Here is an 18,648-nt window from a genome sequence, read left to right as displayed (position 1 = left end):
GTGGATTGTGGTCACCTTAAATTCATTATTCTAATAAATTGTATGAATTTGCAAACCATGAACTTAAGGTCTTTATTATTTTTTCAAACCTGTAAACTTCATGTTTGAAAGAAACGAGTCCGACTTAAACCCCAAGAATTTTAAGATGCAAGAGTTGCAAATTTTTTACGGTGTAATTCATGCATTGTTTAGAAAGAATCTCAAACTTGAAAAGTAGTGACTATACATCATCCCAATATTTCATATCGCCTTTGGATCTTAAATATAAGATAGTCAAAACTTACGAACGAAACTTCTACTCCTCCAGCAGTTAACTTGCAAATAAAATGTTGCCATTTTCCAGAAAAATTATATTTCTCGAAATTTTTATTCTTAAACAACCGTGTGTTCACATTAATAAACCCATCTCCGCGTGGATTTCAAGGTTTCAAACAACAAAAATGAACACAAAATTTTGGAAAGAAAGAGAAAAGTTTAACAATGCTTGCACCTTGTGTTATGACACATTGAATGACAAAGAATAAATATTTAAAATTATTTATAAATAAAAATGCTTAATATTTTAAGATCTGTATGGTCAGAACTGTTGCAGTCTGCGGCTATGAATATCGGCCGATAAGAAGCTCATATTTGGCGATACTGATCTTGGCAGAATCTGCTCCTTTATGATTTTATTAGTTATAGATCATGACAAGAATGTCTGAGGACACATTTTAAAATGCCAGCTTTCACAGTTCCAACTTTTCGAAACATGCACACTTTCAAAAGAGAAAAAGAAAACTTTCTGATGTAAATGCATACAATAGCTTAAGACAGATGAAAGACTTCATCATTGAGCAACGTTCTTCATTCTTTAATCCAACTTGATTTGATTATAGATCGTACCGAAGACATCCGAAGGACACGTCTTTTCCCTTTTGCTTAATCTAATTTTTTATAGCTAGAACCAGGTAAACGACACTCTGAACGCGTTAGAAAAAATCGTGTTTCTTCGTGTTGTTTGACAAGTAATCATCAACACATTCGCGTAGTAGTTTTACTAAATTGCGAAACTCATAAACATATGAAGCTTTTTTTCGAAAAAATTACTTGAAGATTCAAGACACCTTCCGGATGATAAATCTTAGAAAAGCTAATCGGCGCAGCTCAGCTCAGCTGATGTTGAGTTGACAAGTAAGAACTGCAAAATGGCTGCCTGTAGATAAAGGTGATATGAGAAGCGATGGATGATTCCACGAAGCTGAAAGGAGGAAATCTAGACTTTAGAAATGACAGTGCATGATTCCGGGACAGAAGAAACTTTATTAAAGAAAAGCGGATTTCCTGGTAACTGCAGAATCAACGATAACTGTAACGAGCTTAATCTGAACAGAGACTCGGCTCGTCCGGCTTGCTTGCTGGGAAGAGAACCAATGTCAAACAGTTGGCAGTTTACCGACCAGAATCTGTTTTTCGGGGTTTAAACGCGTCTTCTAGCGGTTGTTTTTCTCAAATTTGAAGAAACGGGGGAAACGGCATGGAAATCGAGAAATTCCATGCGCTCATGATCGTTCTCTTGTTCACGCCTGCGTGAAACCGCCATTATTGGCCCGCCCCACCCAGTCACCACACTCTTCCTCCTCCATGTCACTCCAAGGCTAGCTTGAGTCTCTAGAAGCCCGTGACTGTGAGGCTTGCTTGTACCATCTTCTCATTCCCTGAGAGCTAGACATGCCAGAACTCATCCTCTTCCTACAATAATTTCGTTTTAAGGGCCATCCAGAAACGAATACGGCCCAGAGGTTTATGCGCGCAGGGTCCATTTTGACGCCTACGCATATCCAAAAAAATGGCGGAATCCCAAATTGTTTGCGTTCCTCGACTGGTTTAGGGGCTTTCCTTTGGCAGAATCCAGTGGTCTGTCCGAATTCCGGCAGTTTTGACGGCGCACCAATCTTGAAACATGGCGGACTTCAGAGTGAAGAGGGTCGGTCACGCTCACGCCAAAATCAAGAATGTTCCTATCGCCGTGACCCCTGAAGGGTTCTGGTGCTGCCCATCTCAAGTTGCTCAAAGGGGCGACCTTTCCAAAAGGAAAGAAAGACACCCATCTCTGAGGACGGACTCTATGAAAAGGAGCAGCAGCCACCAGCCCGCCGGAAAATTAACTCCGGTTAAGCCCAGATCCGTGGTCTCCGACGAGCAGAGGAGCGTGGACTTGGAGACTATAGACGACCAAAGGGTGGAGAAGAGGGTGGTGTCTGTTGGATATGGTGAGGCTGAGACCAGGGACTGCGAGGTCTTCCTGTCCGGAAAACAGGGGTTCACCGTTAAATTGTCCGTCCATGCAGACGTCCTCGCCGGAAAGAGCGACTTCTTCGGTGACAAGATCGGCCGGAGTTTGACTAACCCATGTAGGATTGAGATTGAAGACTGTGAGGACGTAGAGGTTTACGTGGAAGCTGTTGGCTTGATGTACTGCAAGGACATCAAGCAGAAGCTGATCAAACAGAGCATTTCAAGAGTGCTTCAACTTCTTAAGGTACAATCTGTTGCTTTTATTGTTCTTTTCGCTTGAGTAAGACCTGAACCATTTCGAATTAATCACAAGTTGAATTGGTTCATGCGTGCGTCTGGATTTCTTTGAGTGCATTTGCATGTGCTGGTTCTTTGGTGTTTTGAGGAAGAAGCTTCTTTGATTTACATTGGTTTTTCTCGGGAAAGCCACGTACAGTTGTTTATTTTCTAGATCTGTATAATTCATGATATAAACATGCCGGCATACACACTGTGATTAGGCATTATTCACTGCGTTTTAATAACTTTCTGATAGAACTGGTCTGGTCCTTTGCATGTATCTTTTATGTACTTTATATAAAGTATCCATAAAAGAGATTTTCCAGAAAATTTTGAATGCCACAATGTTTTCCCTGGTCGAGTTTTCCTGAAAACAAGATTCATGATTATTGATGTGCTTCTTGATCTCCTGCCCTGTCAGAAAAAGGTAAGCAGCATTGGCCTGGTATTTGTCAGTTAATCTTATATGCCGATTGTAGTAATGGTGCCTCATGGTTGATTTTCCTGGTGGGTCGTTGCTCCTGCTTTTCTTCAATGTTGAGGTTTCTTGCTTTTTGTTTCATTCTTGGCATTGTCATGTTGCCTTTCTCTCTCTTGGTTGTTCACCATTAGCAACGACTGCTCCTCAGGTCTCGGAGATGATAGGTTTCCATGCTGCCACTAATTCCTGCCTAGCATTCTTAGAAGCTGTACCATGGATTGGGGAAGAAGAGGAAAAAGTGGTGACGTCTCTTCAAGGCCTTCAGGTTAATGCTGCGGGGGTCACCCCATTGCTTAAACGGGTGTATCCACAGATCAGAATTGCTCCCAATGACATTCTCGCAGACATATTTCAGCTTGTGGTGAAAGGAGATGAAGAGAAAGGTCGGCGGGAGATGAAATCCTTAATACTGAAATTATTGAAGGAAAACAAATTCTCCAACCATGGTGCTGTGGATATTTGCAATGTGAATCTGTACAGTTCTTGCAGGAGCTGCTTAGATGCGCTGCTTCTTCTGTTTACTCAAGCAGCAGAGGCTGGGTTCACTGACACGCATATGAACAGCAAGGAATCAATCTCAAAACAAATAGCTCTGCAGGCTGACAATCTCCTCTGGTTGTTTGAGATCTTAATAGACAGGCGAACAGCTGATGAGTATATGTTCATGTGGGCATGTCAAGATGATCTGGTAATGCTTCATCCGAAGGTCTCAATTGCATCGCGTCACCCGGTTAGCTCCATTACATCCAGATTGTTTGTGGCAATAGGAAGAGGAGAGGTCTTGCCTCCCAAGGACACAAGGTGCCTGTTGCTAGAGAAATGGTTACAGCCATTGATAGATGACTATACCTGGTTGCTGCACGCATGCAGATCATTTGATGGGAAATTAGTCGAAGAAGGCGTTGGCCGAACCATATTGACACTTCCGCTTGAAAACCAGCAGAGTGTCCTGTTGTCCTGGTTGGGGAACTTCTTGAAGATCGGCAGCAATTGCCCCAATCTGCAACAAGCATTTGAAGTCTGGTGGAAGAGAGCCTTTGTGAGGCCTTATTTGGAAGAACAGCAGCTTCTGCTGCAAAACAGTACCTAGTTTAATGGTTATTTGTTTTCCCCACATCTTGGCTTCTCTATACAAAACTCCATTCCTTCATGTCAGGATTAGTCCAACCAAGGAGGATACTGTATGGATTGGTGATGCCCAGAACATAGCAAGAAAGTTGAGTTTGCTCGCATAACTGCACAGAGAACTGTTGCAGACGGCACTCTGCTTCTACTGTAGGATGTTCGCAGGAAGGAAACGAACGAGTGTTTGGTTTTTCTCTTGTAATGTAAGATTTCAATTCTTTACTGATGCCACTGTTCCATCGATCCAATACTTCGTATAACAGCTAAGCTAATCTGCTAAAAAATATCGAGCCACGTAGAGAAATTAACTAGGACGCCAGGATTTAGACGCTATCGAACATTCAAACCTGGAAGTCATGTGTGACCTGGAGAGCAGAACACGGAAAGCATGTACATGAAAAAACTTCTGATCTTGCTGAATCTTTCATACTGTATAATCTGTTGGTTTTTTCTGAGAGCAAAACCTGGTGATCGTGTGGTTGCCGTTCATCTGGTGATTTGTCTTATTTTTTGGATGCTACCTTTGAGTTGAACAACTTGCATGGGACTCTGGCAGTATTTGATGCGTTGTAACTCGTCACATTGGGTTGCCATATTTCATGCTCTAGATTGCCGTCAGAGTAGTCTTCCTCCACAGGAATTTATGGCTTTAGCTGGTTGCTTTTCTGCTGCATACTGGTTGTAAGCATCCATCTACATCTGTCTCCGGATATATGTTCCCAATTCATATAGAAAATCCTACACCATATTGGCGATTCAAAAAGATGCCAAAACCACCTCTCTTTTCCTGTGCTCTTAGGAACTAAGGATGCGTTAGAACCTGGGTAGGAAGCGGAACATTCATCAATTGAATTGTAGTGCATCCACCGTTTGCCCACAGCAATCCAATTGCTGCCAGTCTGACTCCTCAGCAATCCTACACCTTATTAGCTTACACATCAAGACTCCTTTGTCTTCTTTCCTGAACTGTTTTACAAATTTCATTGTGAAAACTTATTTTGGAGGACATTTTGCCAGTTGACACAAACACGGGAAGGAAAACAAGTTCCAAAAAGGAAAATCAACCCCAAACTGAGCTCTCTTTGGAGCAGCGCATCACGAAAACGACTGATCTACTTCGTGGCACCAAGTTGCACGCCTACAGCTTTGGCTCGGAGTGTGATGCCTACGAGCATGGACCATAACTGAAGGATCTTTTCTGCATAGCAGCCAAGGCCTACCCATTACGTCAGAAGACCCTTTGGTTCTCAAATGGTGAGTTTGGCCCTTGTGGCTTTCAATCAGAGCTAAGGTGTATTCGAGCCCAGTGGCTCGTGAAAATGACTCTAAACAGGTCTTTATATATATATAACAATGAGCCCAGTATGAACAAGGGCTGCCCAAGTGGGCTCAGCTTACTTTGCAACTTATTCATGCGTTGCTCGTGAACACGCTTAAAGAAAGAGACCAAACGAGGCCAGTTGGACTCGTTTGGATGATCTATACGAACCCCATCGTTGGGTACAGTCCAGATTCAGTGCTTGGTCAGGCTACAAGATCTCCCCTTATTTGATATGGACCACCTTTGAAGATCAAGAACTTGGTTAAAAATCTCTCTGAAAAAACATCCAAACAGGTGCTCCAATAGGTCCATCTGAACCGAATTATTTTGAATCGAGCATTATGAAAATTAAGCAAATAGTATACAAGTTGGTAGGTGGTCAATTTTATGATATAAAAGGAAACCGCATTAATATACAAGTTGGAGCATAGTATGGGGTGCTACTGCTATACTCAGGCACTAAAGCAGCCTTGAACCTCACTCGAACGATGGGATTTCCTTCCGCTCACCCGAAAGCAAATAGTAAAATAAGGACGAGCCTGTTAATGCACCTACTTTACTATTAATTAATTATTCTCTTGTCATTTGGATTCAAATAAAACTGATTCAAGCTAACACGTCCGGTATCAACAATTAAAAAAACAAATTATAAATGTGAAGCCGATGACTTGGCTCCACCTTGGCAGCAGAAGACACATAAGTAAACAGTAAATAATCGGATACATCTATAAATCTGCCTAACGCCTACTTGCCTAATAATATAAGTCGATAAAAAAAAGTTCATGCTTCGAGGAAGAAGCCAACTTGCATTATTAATTGGTCCTATTTTAATCCTATTTCAGGAGCCGTGTAGCTGAAACTCGCAGAGAAAACCACAACAAAATATTTTGTTTCAAAAAGAGGTCGGTACGAGATCGTGACTACTTTTTTTTTTTTTTTTCGAAAGAAAATCTTGTGCGCTTCGTGTTGATTTGTTCGCGCAAAAGTTGCTCACATGCAACCTTTTTCCTTTTTATCTTTTTTCATGCTCATCTAATCCCTATGCTTTGCATCTTCGAATCTCGACTGATCACAATAAAAGTTACTCTTCTTTTAATCAAATGATAATAAGAAAGGAATTAACGAGTATTTTCCAATAACATACATTTTACTTTTAAAATCTTTTTTTTAGCTGGTAAACCCTACTGAACTTGAGTCATTGGGTACTGTACATAGCTAATTACCTACTATCAAGTTATATAGTTGCAAGGCTTGGTGGTTGGCAAAAGAAAAAATGCATGATTAATGCCTAAGAAAAGAACATATTTGTCTTTAATTGAACATTTGGGTAGGGGCGTTAATGGGTTGGATTCGATCTTCTAAATGAACAGTAATGGATTCGTTGCAGCAAAGAATCGTGTATCATTTAGAATGAATAGAGTGCGGATCCACAGAAATTTGTTTGTTGACTGTGATCATATGTACATACTGATGCGAACAAGATCCAAATCACGAAATGTAGGCGAGATTCAAATCCTTCCAACTCATGCTTTTCATTTGTCCATCTATGACATATTGCCAGAGACTATGAGAAGTTTGATATCTATTCACAGATTTGCTGTGGATTAATTACGCTACATTTCAGAGCTCTAACTATACGAGCTAATGCTACACCAGTGTGCAAACATATGACCGAGAAGATATCCAAAAGGGTTTTATTGTTGTTCTTAAGGTTCCATTTTTTATAGCCCTGGATTTAGGGTTGCGCACGAGCCAAGTTGAGCCCGAGCATGGCCAGCTCTAACACGACTCGGCTCAAAAAAACTCGAGCTCGAGCTCCTTATAGCAAGCTCGAGCTTGAACTCAAGTCGTTTAACCCATTTAATTTGTTTAGGCGTTAACTAATGTAAGCATTAACTCGTTCAACTCACGTAAGTGTTAACTCGTGTAACTCTTTTAACTCGTATAACTTGTGAAACCGGTTCGGGCAAAATTACATAGAGTACCATTTTCCGAGTCGGGTCGGGTGTAAATGAGTCGAGTTTCCAAAACTCGAACTCGACTCATTTATCATTTTGAGTATCATTGTAAGCTCAAACTCGGCTCATTTATAAACGAGTTGAGCACGAACAGAGTTTTTTCAAGCGAGTTTGAGTCAAGCCTGAGTTGGCTCGGCTCGTTATGCAGCCCGAGTCAAACATATAGAGTACCTGGACCTCAGAACCAAGGCTGGATTTCAATTTGAAATTCATTGTTTTAGCAAATGTCGAATCTCACAACCATGCATTTCAAATCTCCGATAAAGACGAAATCCATGGTTTTAATATTAAACCCAACCTAAAAGAATTCAAGCATGATGTTTCTCAGCAGGGCAATATATGGCCTGCTGTAACTTTTCTTTCGTAAGCATGACGAAGGACCAGCTAATGAATGAGAAAATAGATAATGCTATTAAATTAACTGTGTTTATTTATTCTCAATGATTTCGTGGATCTATTTGATCGTGACTGATGAGACAAAATTATATTTCCATGCGAGACTAATCAAGTCTTTTCCCAATAGTAATTCTGGAGTAAAGGAAAGTGATTTAATTTGGTTTAGTTGGAAAGCTGCCGCTGTACTTATAAAATGGATAAGTGAAAGGAGCTCAAACATATGGTCGACATAAGGCTTACTTCAAGAGCAAAAGTAACATATTGTTACTGTTTCATAATTTGCCTAAAAAAAATGGAGTAGATGCATGAAACACTTATCATGGTGTCTTATGAATTTACCCTACTTTTTGTTGCAGGTTCGTGGGGTAGTAACCGAATGTTACTGTTAACAAACAGCCCCTAAGGGCCCAGCCTGTCGATACATCAGCTTAATTTTCATACTTAATTCTCTAAACTCGGTTTATAAGTCGTTTGATTAAGCAAAATTACTTAAAGGAATGCACATCAAGATCAGCTCGATCAAGCTCATGTTCACTAGGTTACAAGACTCAGTTCAACTCATAAGATCATATTTTTTGAATTAATTAACTCTTATTTAGTTCATAAATCTGTATTGCTAGCTTGATTAAATTAAATAGATAATGGTGAGGCTGGCTGCTGAGCATCGTCAGCCTGGCCGGTGAAGCCAGTGGAGAAGCTGCCTAGTCTCCCCCTACCTGTACCCACCGTGGGTAGAGCCGTGGGTAGGGGAAAGGGGAGCCACCCGGCTACTCTCCTCACTGTTGCCGACAGGGTGATGCCATCTAGCGGACCTGCTGGCGATGGCAGGAGGAGATGCCAGTGGCTCCAAGCAGTAGCGGAGCCACATGGTGAGGGCTAGTAGATCAATATTTCATATTTGTTGTCCATAGATGTACATGTAAATGCCGAGTGAGGGCTCACAGACACACACATATATACTGAAGAATAGAAATGTATATATACTGAAGAATAGAAATGAAATCATTCGTTCCTCGGGCCTAATTATCTCTAGGATTTGTGGATCACTTCCAGCAACAAGAGGACGAAGATTTTGTGGAGGAATTAGCTATGCTCTCTCCCCGGATACAAGTATCATGTGACATTTAGGCCTAACATTCACGGGCATAAGACACTGGCTCAAAAAACTTGGAAGTACCCGGATATGTAATGTTCTAATATGAAGATTGAGGTTTAATTTGAACGTACTCTTTCATGGCTCATAGTGACCTATTGGTACGTCACTACTTAATTTAGGTCTTACATGTCAGCTTAGGTTCTTCAATACCGAGAGTCTACTTACGTTGCTAGATTTAACTATATAAAATCTATGCGTCTTCCCAAATGAAAGGAAATTCCAAATTCATGGATTGGGTACACGGGTTGAGGCAAGTGTGCAATTGTTCAGGCCAACAAAAAAGTATTTATTTTTATATTGGTATCTCATGGCAGTTTTTTTAATTTACATACTATTGCCTCTTAAAAATTTAAACTTATCTAAGTAAGGCTACTTAGCGAGAATTTTCTGACTCCGCCCTCGAGTAGGTACTTAACCAAATGCCTGATAGATGGATGAGCAGACATATACACATACGTACTTGTGCATGCATGCGATACATGTAGACACATTCGCTACACACGCACATGACACATACATGCAAACAAGCTTTAGGTAATGACACCGGCCAAAAACAACTAGCAGTGATAACATGAGGAAAGATGGTTTACCAATCAATGGCTTTGGTTTTGCGAGCCAAATTAAGAGGGTGTCCTGTAAGTAAGTAAGTAAGAAGAAGAACATTATGTTCTTGAAACAAGTAAGTAGAACAAATGCTGTAAGAACCACGTTCTTATTATGAGAAATATGGGATGATTATGAATTGTTGTTACGCCTACGGGAGAAACACTAGACATATTCATACCATGCTTTTTTTCAAAAGAAAGTAGATTATTGGCATTTGTATTCTAAAAATATGCGTTCCAATATTCTACTCCTTGTGATCAAAACATCCCTCTTGTATGAGCAGCAAGTGCCGGGTAACCAAAGATAAATAACATATAGGTCATCTTAAAACCTTTCCCCTCTGTCAGACACGCGAGAGAGAAGAAGAGAGAGAGAAAGAAGTGGCAAACAATCGATTATTATAAATATATCCCTACACAAAGAAACCCGAAAAAATTATCAACGTATTCAATCACGTCGCTTTGACACGATATAAATTAAAATTTAGCTATAAATATTCGAATAAAGGATTTTCCTCCATTTAAGAAGCGTACATATGACGTACAAATATATGGATACCGAGAACGTACCTGACGATGTCCAGCCATGCACCCATGCATCCACGCAACCCTGAGCCCTGTCTCAGCCTTATCCCTCTAGACAATGACTCTTCATCCCTTCTCTGTACTCCGCCGGCGAGGCCCCTAAGGACTTGGATTTCTCCGGTTTAATTGAATCCCCGACCCTCGGGTACCGCCGGAAACCTGCGCTGCTCCGGCAACCCGCCGGCGTGTCTCAGCCCCAGAGTGAGCGAGATGTGGTTGAGGTCACGGGCCCGGTACATCCCGCTCGTCCCGTACCCCAAGGGCGCTGTCAAACCCGGTTCGACGTTGACTCTGGTCTTCTGGTCGAACCCGGCTCCCGAAAAGTCGAAGGGGGCGGGATCTGCGGCCAGGGGCGGTCCAAGCGGTGGTGGGGTGTCGCTTAGATGGAGGTTTCCGCCGTGTTTTTGGCCCTCGGGAAATGGGGGGTGGCGGTGGTGGTGGTAGTTGTTATTGTTGCTGCTGGAAGTCGCCGCTGCTGCAGCCGCTGCAGCTGCTGCCAGATTGGTGTGTTTATTGATTGCGGTCTCTGCAGGATTGGACGTCTCATCCTTTTCCGCCGTATTGACATCGCATCTTTTGCCGCCTGACGACGCTGCGCCCTCTGCACCGCCTGCAGCGGCAGCAGCAGCAGAACCCGCAGGGCCAGCATCTTCTTTGGCTTCTTCTTGGTACATCTCCTCTACCATGGGTTTCCACAACCGGACCCTGGCATTAATGAACCAGTTCGAGACCTGTAAAACCCATGAAAAGCGTGACCATGCTGTGCAAATATACCCCACGTAAACCATCTTTGAGGGAACAAAAAAAATTGAACATATCAAAGCGGAGATAACCAAAAGAAGAGCAAGGTACACGATTATACGATACATGCAGTTCCTCTCATACTTGTGGCAGAGGTTGCATTCAAAACCAAGTGAGGATATAGCTGCCAAGAAGATTAGAATTCAACATTCAGTAACACTTGGCTGCTGCTCCCCCTTTATATATATGTTATATAGCTTTAGGCATTAATTTCCTCTTTTTCTTAACTTCCAAAAGATGGAAGTTCATAGGCTCCTTTTAGTTTGTCATATGTTTTTTTCAGTTAACAAATCTCGGCTGAGAGAGAACGTGCATTAATGTTTTGAATGAAGCTCTGCAACTCTGCTCTCGCGTACCTTTTATGGAAGCAATAGTAATAATGATAATAAACTCTTGCAGCATATTGATTGATTTTGTTGCACGGAAAGGGCAAAAGGGAAAGCTAGAAAAGGCTGTAGCCAAGAAAAGCAAGCTCTGTGCATTATCCTCAATACCCATGTTAGTTATACGTTTTGTACTTGCATTTGAAACAATACCCACAGCAAAAGCAAAGCTCCACATGGAGTTTGATAAAGATGTGATTAAAGATAATTATGCTATATCTCGGGCACTGTGTTATTTATAGGAGGTAGAGTTATCCGCTCCATCGTTTCATCTGTGGAAAGAAGCACCAAGAGAAGCAAGTGGGGAGGGGTGGATTCTTTACTTTTGTTGTTATCATAGAGGCAGGCTAGCTGCAACAGAGGCTGCCCTAGTTGCTCCCCTATCATAAATCAGATCTCACGTCGCCATTGTTTTCAGTATGCATCAAAGAGAAAAAGACACTTAAAAAACCAGAAAAGACAATCTTTTTATCTGATCTTGCTATCATTCCGACAATGAATTTTCAATAGTCGGTTCAGAGGAAACGAATATTAAAGTGAACTAGGCCATCTCCAAGTGAATCGCTAGTTCTCACAGCAGTCTCACTAAAGAAAGAAAGAACAAAAAAAAAAAAAGGAAACTCAACCAGGAAACAAAAGAGAAACTCTTTTGGTATCTTTTTCACCCTTCTCTTTTTTAACTCTTTTCTAGGTTTGGTGCTCACGACTGTTTATATTATAATAGTTGTTCACGGGAGGAAGATGACGAACCTGGCTTCTGGAAAGGCCGGTCTGTCGAGAAAGCAGATGCTTATCGGCGTCACTTGGATACCTGAAAATAAGAGAGAGCTAAAGCATTGAGAATGATTGATCGTTCCACATGGCCTGAACACATTGATGAAGTACTGCAACAATCATAAATCTTTCCTTTTCTCTATTTTCTTAAGCTGAAAGAAGACTAAAAACGCGCTTTATCATTATTACTAGAACAGCCATTTATAATAATTGTCGCCGCTGCTGCGGCTACTGGTCAGGCTACTACCACTGCTGCGGCAACTGCACCTATTGCTGCTGCGAACTTTATATTTATAATAATTATTATCCTTGTTATCTATCTTAGGAGTCAAAATGAGGAGTTTGAATTGCAGTAATCATGAAAAAGGCGTGGACATTTCAGGAGTGAAACATTTAGTGTCTAAAATTCAGCATCTAAAATTTGTCAAATTTGGTTCCACATTCATGGCTTCTCTGAATACAGCAGGAGACATCACAGAAAAAGTTTCGTTCATAAACACAGTTTAACAGACTTGAGAAAAGGATCGGCAACAGGCCTACGTGATCTCCCCCTCTCTAACGCATAGTACGTATGAAAGCAAAAGGGTGGGGGAGGGTGCACATACGGATGAAGAAAATGCTCGAAGAGCCACGCTCTAAGAATGCTGACAGAACGCTCAGGAAGTCCTCTTTGAGGTCGCCATGGCTCCTGCTCCATCATGCCCATCTGATGGAACGCCCTCTGCTGCCTTAGGCTCTGCTCCAGAAGTCGAAGCCTTGGAGTCTCCCCCTTCGTGATGCCCGCTATCCCTCCGCTGTCCTTATCTCCCAGGAGCTCACTCGTTATCTTGAGTTGATCGGCGATCGCGTCCCTCAGGCACCGGAAATGCCTGGACATGGCCTTCTGCGCTAAGCAGGTGTAAGGCATCGCCGAACCGATCCCCAGCACCGAGTCGAACGAGTGCACCAACTGTTGCATTTGCTCACAGTAGTGGGCGTATCTTCGATCCACCTTGAAGCCATGATAATAATCAAATTAGCCCTTGGATCAATGCGAATGAAGAAGAGAGAAAGTAATAATAACACCATGTACTTAACTTTACGGGGAAAACAAACAAGGGTTTAAGAAGAATATAAAGCCTTTCAGACACAGACGAGGAAAAAACTAAAGAAACTCAAACTGGTTGAAGAAGTAAAGGAAAGGAAGTAATGGTGTACCGCCCCGTATCTACCTCTGCACCTACACATGTTCATGGTCAATTATTCGACCACTTCAACTACTCATCTTCTTGTTTAAATGGCCGGTGCAGCATCTCCCCCGGCCATGAAAGGAAGCTTCCGCCCAATGATCAAATCCGATCGACAGAAGGAGAGTGTAGAATGTTTACATAATCGGTTGCTTGTTTTCAAGAAGTGGAAGAAGATGGTGAAGAAGAAGTGGGTTGCCATGGTTGATATTTACTGAACACACAGTGTCTCGCAGTTTAAATGAACAAAAAAACAAAAAAGAGGCAGCCACATGTAGCACTGTTCACTGTTTAATGATTAGTTTACGTTGAAGAAGAAGGGGCAGAAAGCGCGGCATCGGACAAGGGGAACAGAAGCAGCAGCAAATAAGACCAAATAGAGAAGGAAAGAAAAAAAAGCCTAGAGATCCATGTAGATCGAATCATTGAGCAGGAAGTGGAATAAACTCTCTGCTCTTTCTTTTTTTTATCCCTTTAGTTTATTCTTCCGGCAGGGTCAGCTGTGCTTGTAAGAACCGTAATGTTTCTCGAAGTAGCAGCCTATGTTCCTCGGCTGATCCTTCCAACATTCATATTTTGGGTTCTCCCTGACGATACATGCCATCTTCCCAATCAAGTGCCGTCTTTTCTGATTGGACCTACCTTAAACTACACTCCCAAAATTCCAAGTACAATCGATCTCCTCAAGTAGTAAAAAATAAACAACTTGCCTCCATCTCCCACCAACTCCATTTCTCCGAATTAAGAATCCGATTGTCTTGTCTCAACAAGCCAACGGAAGAGAGAGAGAGAGAGAGAGAGAGAGACCAACCTCATCTAACATGGCAAGCAGCTTGGTCTTCTTTCTCTGGTGCTCAAATCTTTCAGAGGAAGACAATGACGGGTTAGAGGCGGAAAGGCTACCCTCCCCCGTGTTGTTCGTAGAGCCCCCTTTGAAAGAATCTTGTTTCCCTATCCTTCTGCTCCTCACCTGGCCCCTCCCCACGTTGCAGAATTCCTCCAGAAGCTCCTGTGCGACTCGTAGATACTTTGAGCTCCTGAGGATCATGGACGAGTGAACCGAGACCGAGGCTAATGGGTTCGAGCATAGGTGAACCTGCAGAGCTTGAAGACTTGGCACAGCGGCACCGCCCCCAGAAGCAGCACCAACAACACTGTTGATTCCAATACCACTTCTCAGTGAATACAAAGCGCTCTGGTGAGCATGGGGAGCGTAATAAGCATCACCGTCCATCCTCAATTCTTCCCCCTTCCCTCCCCCAACAGCCGCAGTAGCTGCTGGTTCATCACCATGCATCGCTGCCTCAAGGTGTTGCAGCGACGACAGCGATAGCGAAAGACCTCGATTCTCCGGTACCTTCCCTAATTCCGCAGCGCTCTTGCCGGCTGCCCAGTTCATCTGCTGCAGCTGTATTGACGACGGAATCGTGCTGTTGCCACTCGCCGGAAAAGCCATGGACTGCAGGAAATTGGGATGCAGCTGGTGGAATTGGTGGCCGTCGAGGAGGGGGTTGGGGAGAAGCATGTGTTGTGGAGCTGAAGACTGCTCCTGCTCGCGGTTCATCAAGAACAGCTGCATGGCTGCTGCGTCTGCATTTATGCTGGAAATATGATGCTGCCCTATACTACTACTGTTATTATCTTGCCTACTGCTATTACTTTTCTGGTTGCTGGTGTTCCCTCCATTATTATTGGCGTGATCTTGGTCATCGCCGTCATGGGCGGCCTGGATACTGCCGATGCCAACTTCCTTTGCCACTCCCAAGTGTGGTACATGGAGTGGGTTCAAGACTGACCCTTGCCTATTTGAACTGTACCAATCATTGGTGATGCTGTTCATGTTGTTGTTGCTACTGCTGCTGCTGCTGTTGTGACTCCTCCTCCAATTGAGAACATCTCCCGGCTTCCCATGGAGGTTGGATGGAGTCCCAAGAAGATCGTCTCCTTGTTGATAGTTGAACATCTCTGAAAGCATCATGGTTGCGTTCCGGTATCTATGGATGTTACCTTCTTGGTGCTGCTCCTGCTGTTGATCTTCCAGGATGTTATCAAGGCTCGACGACCCCGGAAAGTTCCTCAATTTGGAGAGGCCGGATTGTTGAGCGATCTTGGTTGTCTGGATCTGAGGTTGCTCCTGGCTCTGAACTCCTAACCTCCCAAAAGCATCCGTGAATCCGAAGCATCCTTCTTGCAGGCTCTCGGACATAGAATTAAGCACTTGTGAAGCCTACTCCCTCCCGCTCTTGGTGCTCGTTGTTTCTGATTTTCTCTTCTTCCCTCCTCTCCGGCGGCTCGGCAGGCGTGCTGGTGATGATGGCGGCGGCGACGGAGGCGGTGGTGGTAGAGTTAATACAACCATGTCATCTGAGGAAGATCTGCCTGGAAAACAAGGAAGGGAAACCAGATCCGAAGTTGTTAGAGATAATAAGAGAGAGTCCATGCTCGGTTCTCAGCAGGAGCAGGAGGAAGCAGATGCAAGAGGATGGCTGCTCTCTCATCGTCTCCTCTCCTCTCTATGGTGGCGTGTGACTAAGGATGTTTACCTTACGAAAGCTGCAGGTTCTTGTACAGGAGCCTTAAAACGCATCCATCGTTGTCTCTCTGAGTACTGGGTAGCTTTATTGCTCTTCCTTTCTTGCTTCTCTTTGCTCTCTTCCTTGGATCCCCAGCCCTCTCTCTCTCTTTCCGCCTGATTGTGGCCTATCGACCGGAAGCTATGTGTCCATCTATCTCCTTGCAGAGGAAATAGACCATCACCTTCTGAAAATGATGAAGAGCAAAGGGAAGAAAAAATGAAGAATTGGTGACGACTGATCAGAGAGATGCCAGGAAAAGGTCGCTGTTCTCTCTTTTCCTTCTCTCGCAAACCACAAACCATGAGAGAACCAGAATGATAATTCAAGCATGATACTTTAAATGACATAAATCCCCACAACTCTTGCCTGTAATGACGACGTGTCTCCCCTTCGATGGAAAAGAGGGGAAAAAAAAAAGGAAAAGAGGAAAAGAACGGCGGAAGAAATTTTTGATTCAGCAGCAGGCGCACGCAAACTGGTTTTTAGTTTTTACTCCTTTTTTCTTCCGCCTGGGCTTTTGTCTTCACTCTAGCGAAAATACCTTAGCACCCTCTGCTTTTTAAAAATTATAAAAAACCACGATGCTTATATTCGTATAAATGAAAGAAAAAGAATTTTTTTTTGCCATCGAGCCCACCAAGAGATTACATTTATGAGGTCTTATTAAAACTATTAAATATTTAGTATTCTTTTTTATCACGGAATTAGATTGTTACCCTTTGGGTGAAGTCTACTACAGGAGAAACTGTAAAAAATAATGTTAAACGGCTTACTCGTTTTACATTTTTGAAGGGGCCCGAACTTTGTTTCATATTTTCATTTTACAGTTTCTGTGGAAAAGCGAAGCGTTTATAAAAAGACGCATAAAGGAGAACTTACTTTTCAGATGAAGGGTAGATTCACTAATGTTACTAAACCAAACCTGGGGATTGATTTAAATAGTTTCATTTTTAACCACTTGAGCCAAACTGTAAATGGTTAGAGACACAGGTTCGTTTTCGTCATGTTAATAAAAGGGCAAGCACTTTTTGCGAAAAAGACAGATTTTTTTACTGTTTTACTGGTGTCAACGGCGGGAGGGAGTCGCGTTCTCTTGCGTATTAATTTTGGACGTTGGCGTCGGATTTATGCTTCCGTATCTTATCGCCATATGGCACACGAAGAGGCGTCGCTCCATCCGTCGTGATCGGGACCGTCCATTTCCTTGATGGACGGTCCAGCGTCACTAGCATTAATGGTATGCCTCTTTCGAGTCGCATTATGTAGCATGTGATTTGGAAGTTTTTCAAAAATAAATGCATATTCATATGCAAATTGAAACATAGTGAAAGTGTCACACACATAATGATGCATATTGATATGCAAATTGAAACATAATGAAAGTGTCACATTTTAAAACACATTATGATCCTTTAGAGAAGGGCGAAGGGAAGGGGGGGCCTAGGCCATGGCCCACCCAACCCAAAGAAATTTTTTTCTTTTACATTGAAAAAAATAATATTTTTTAATTGCATAATATATTTTTCGTATTAGAATTCAGTTTAGCCCTACCCGCATCGAGAGGTCAGATTGTCGGCCCGCCCTCGAAGAAAATCTTGGCTTCGCCCCGGTTAGAGGGATGAGTAGAAAAACGAATAATGATCCTCTAGAGGGATGAGCAAAAAAACGATAACTTGCACTCTGTTATTGAACGGTAGAATAAAATACTCATCCATATCAAGGACCAATTTGAATCGGATTCATTTTTTTATTAGACTCCAATTCCTTTCCACATGACTATCTTAAAGTGGTTCCGCATGGAATATCTAATCTGAATATATTCCATTAACACCCCTCTTATCCTTCAATCCCTAGAAAAAGAGCACAAAGCTATGGTCGATTTTAAATATTTTTATCAAGTTCAACTCCAAATTGAAAGAAAAGGTAAAAAAAAAAAAAGATATTCAACCATTTGAGGATTTTTTGAATTTATCTTCTCGTATTTTCCAAAAAAAAAAAATAAACTGAGGGCTCATACGCATGGCAGATATGTGAGAAGATGACAACCACGTTTAACCGTCTCCACGGGGTTTGGTTTCCATGAATGCTCAACAAAAGGTGGGAGGGGGCCATCCATCATATCACATACCTTTAGGTAGGGGACCGTCATCCTCCGCTTAGGTACCATGTCGTTTTATATATATATATATATATATATATTTTTTTTGGATGAAATATTTATATATATACATAAAATATATTATACATATATAATTTATTTGATATTATATATTTATATATACAAACACGTGAAGCACAATATCGATTTGCATGGACCACAAGAAGGATGGAACAAATGTGTGTGTGGAACGCGTCTATTCAAATTCACATTAGGTGCAGTTACATCATCTAAGTGGAAGCGGTTGTCATTGGTTTACATAGTCAATAAATGGTATTCTGAAATGGTTATATAGTCATTCTTACGCAATTATAGTTGATTAGTTACCTTAGAGATCTATAGCGGTGATGTTTTCGTCTTCGGACTTTTTAGAAATGAAGGAGCTCAGTTGGATTCCGAGCACGTATGTGGTTTAATTTAATGTATGGTTAACGTGTGGGCAATTTTTTATATTGGGAGTAATTTTTTTTTTTTTGTTGTACGTGCT

The 18,648-nt window shown here is 42.2% G+C and overlaps 2 protein-coding genes across 2 annotated transcripts; one reads left to right on the top strand and one right to left on the bottom strand.

Moving 5' to 3' along the window:
- Positions 1–1,402: 1,402 nt before the first annotated feature.
- LOC116252124 (BTB/POZ domain-containing protein At3g50780-like) lies at positions 1,403–4,388 on the top strand. The gene is made up of 2 exons (XM_031626201.2): positions 1,403–2,521; positions 3,186–4,388. Exons 1-2 carry the CDS (start codon positions 1,943–1,945, stop codon positions 4,125–4,127), a joined length of 1,521 nt encoding a protein of 506 aa, XP_031482061.1. The 5' UTR covers positions 1,403–1,942; the 3' UTR covers positions 4,128–4,388.
- A 5,652-nt stretch (positions 4,389–10,040) lies between these two features.
- LOC116253527 (BEL1-like homeodomain protein 4) lies at positions 10,041–16,334 on the bottom strand. The gene is made up of 5 exons (XM_031628373.2): positions 15,971–16,334; positions 14,239–15,806; positions 12,807–13,192; positions 12,178–12,238; positions 10,041–10,974 (listed from the first exon to the last, which is right to left on the bottom strand). The coding sequence occupies exons 2-5, from the start codon at positions 15,631–15,633 to the stop codon at positions 10,366–10,368; spliced, it is 2,451 nt and encodes an 816-aa protein (XP_031484233.1). The 5' UTR covers positions 15,634–15,806; positions 15,971–16,334; the 3' UTR covers positions 10,041–10,365.
- Positions 16,335–18,648: the final 2,314 nt, after the last annotated feature.

The sequence above is a fragment of the Nymphaea colorata genome, chromosome 4 (assembly GCF_008831285.2).
Source record: "Nymphaea colorata isolate Beijing-Zhang1983 chromosome 4, ASM883128v2, whole genome shotgun sequence".
Lineage (NCBI taxonomy): Eukaryota > Viridiplantae > Streptophyta > Magnoliopsida > Nymphaeales > Nymphaeaceae > Nymphaea > Nymphaea colorata.
Note: the sequence above shows the minus strand (reverse complement) of the source record. Positions and strands in the feature narration are given on the sequence as shown.

Coding starts and splice junctions, on each gene's coding strand:
- LOC116252124 (XM_031626201.2), top strand. CDS start 1,943: ATGGCGGACTTCAGAGTGAAGAGGGTCGGTCACGCTCACGCCAAAATC. Junction 2,522..3,185: donor GAGTGCTTCAACTTCTTAAG/GTACAATCTGTT, acceptor ACTGCTCCTCAG/GTCTCGGAGATGATAGGTTT.
- LOC116253527 (XM_031628373.2), bottom strand. CDS start 15,633: ATGTCCGAGAGCCTGCAAGAAGGATGCTTCGGATTCACGGATGCTTTT. Junction 13,193..14,238: donor TGCTTGCCATGTTAGATGAG/GTTGGTCTCTCT, acceptor CATGGCTTCAAG/GTGGATCGAAGATACGCCCA. Junction 12,239..12,806: donor TTCGAGCATTTTCTTCATCC/GTATGTGCACCC, acceptor TCTTATTTTCAG/GTATCCAAGTGACGCCGATA.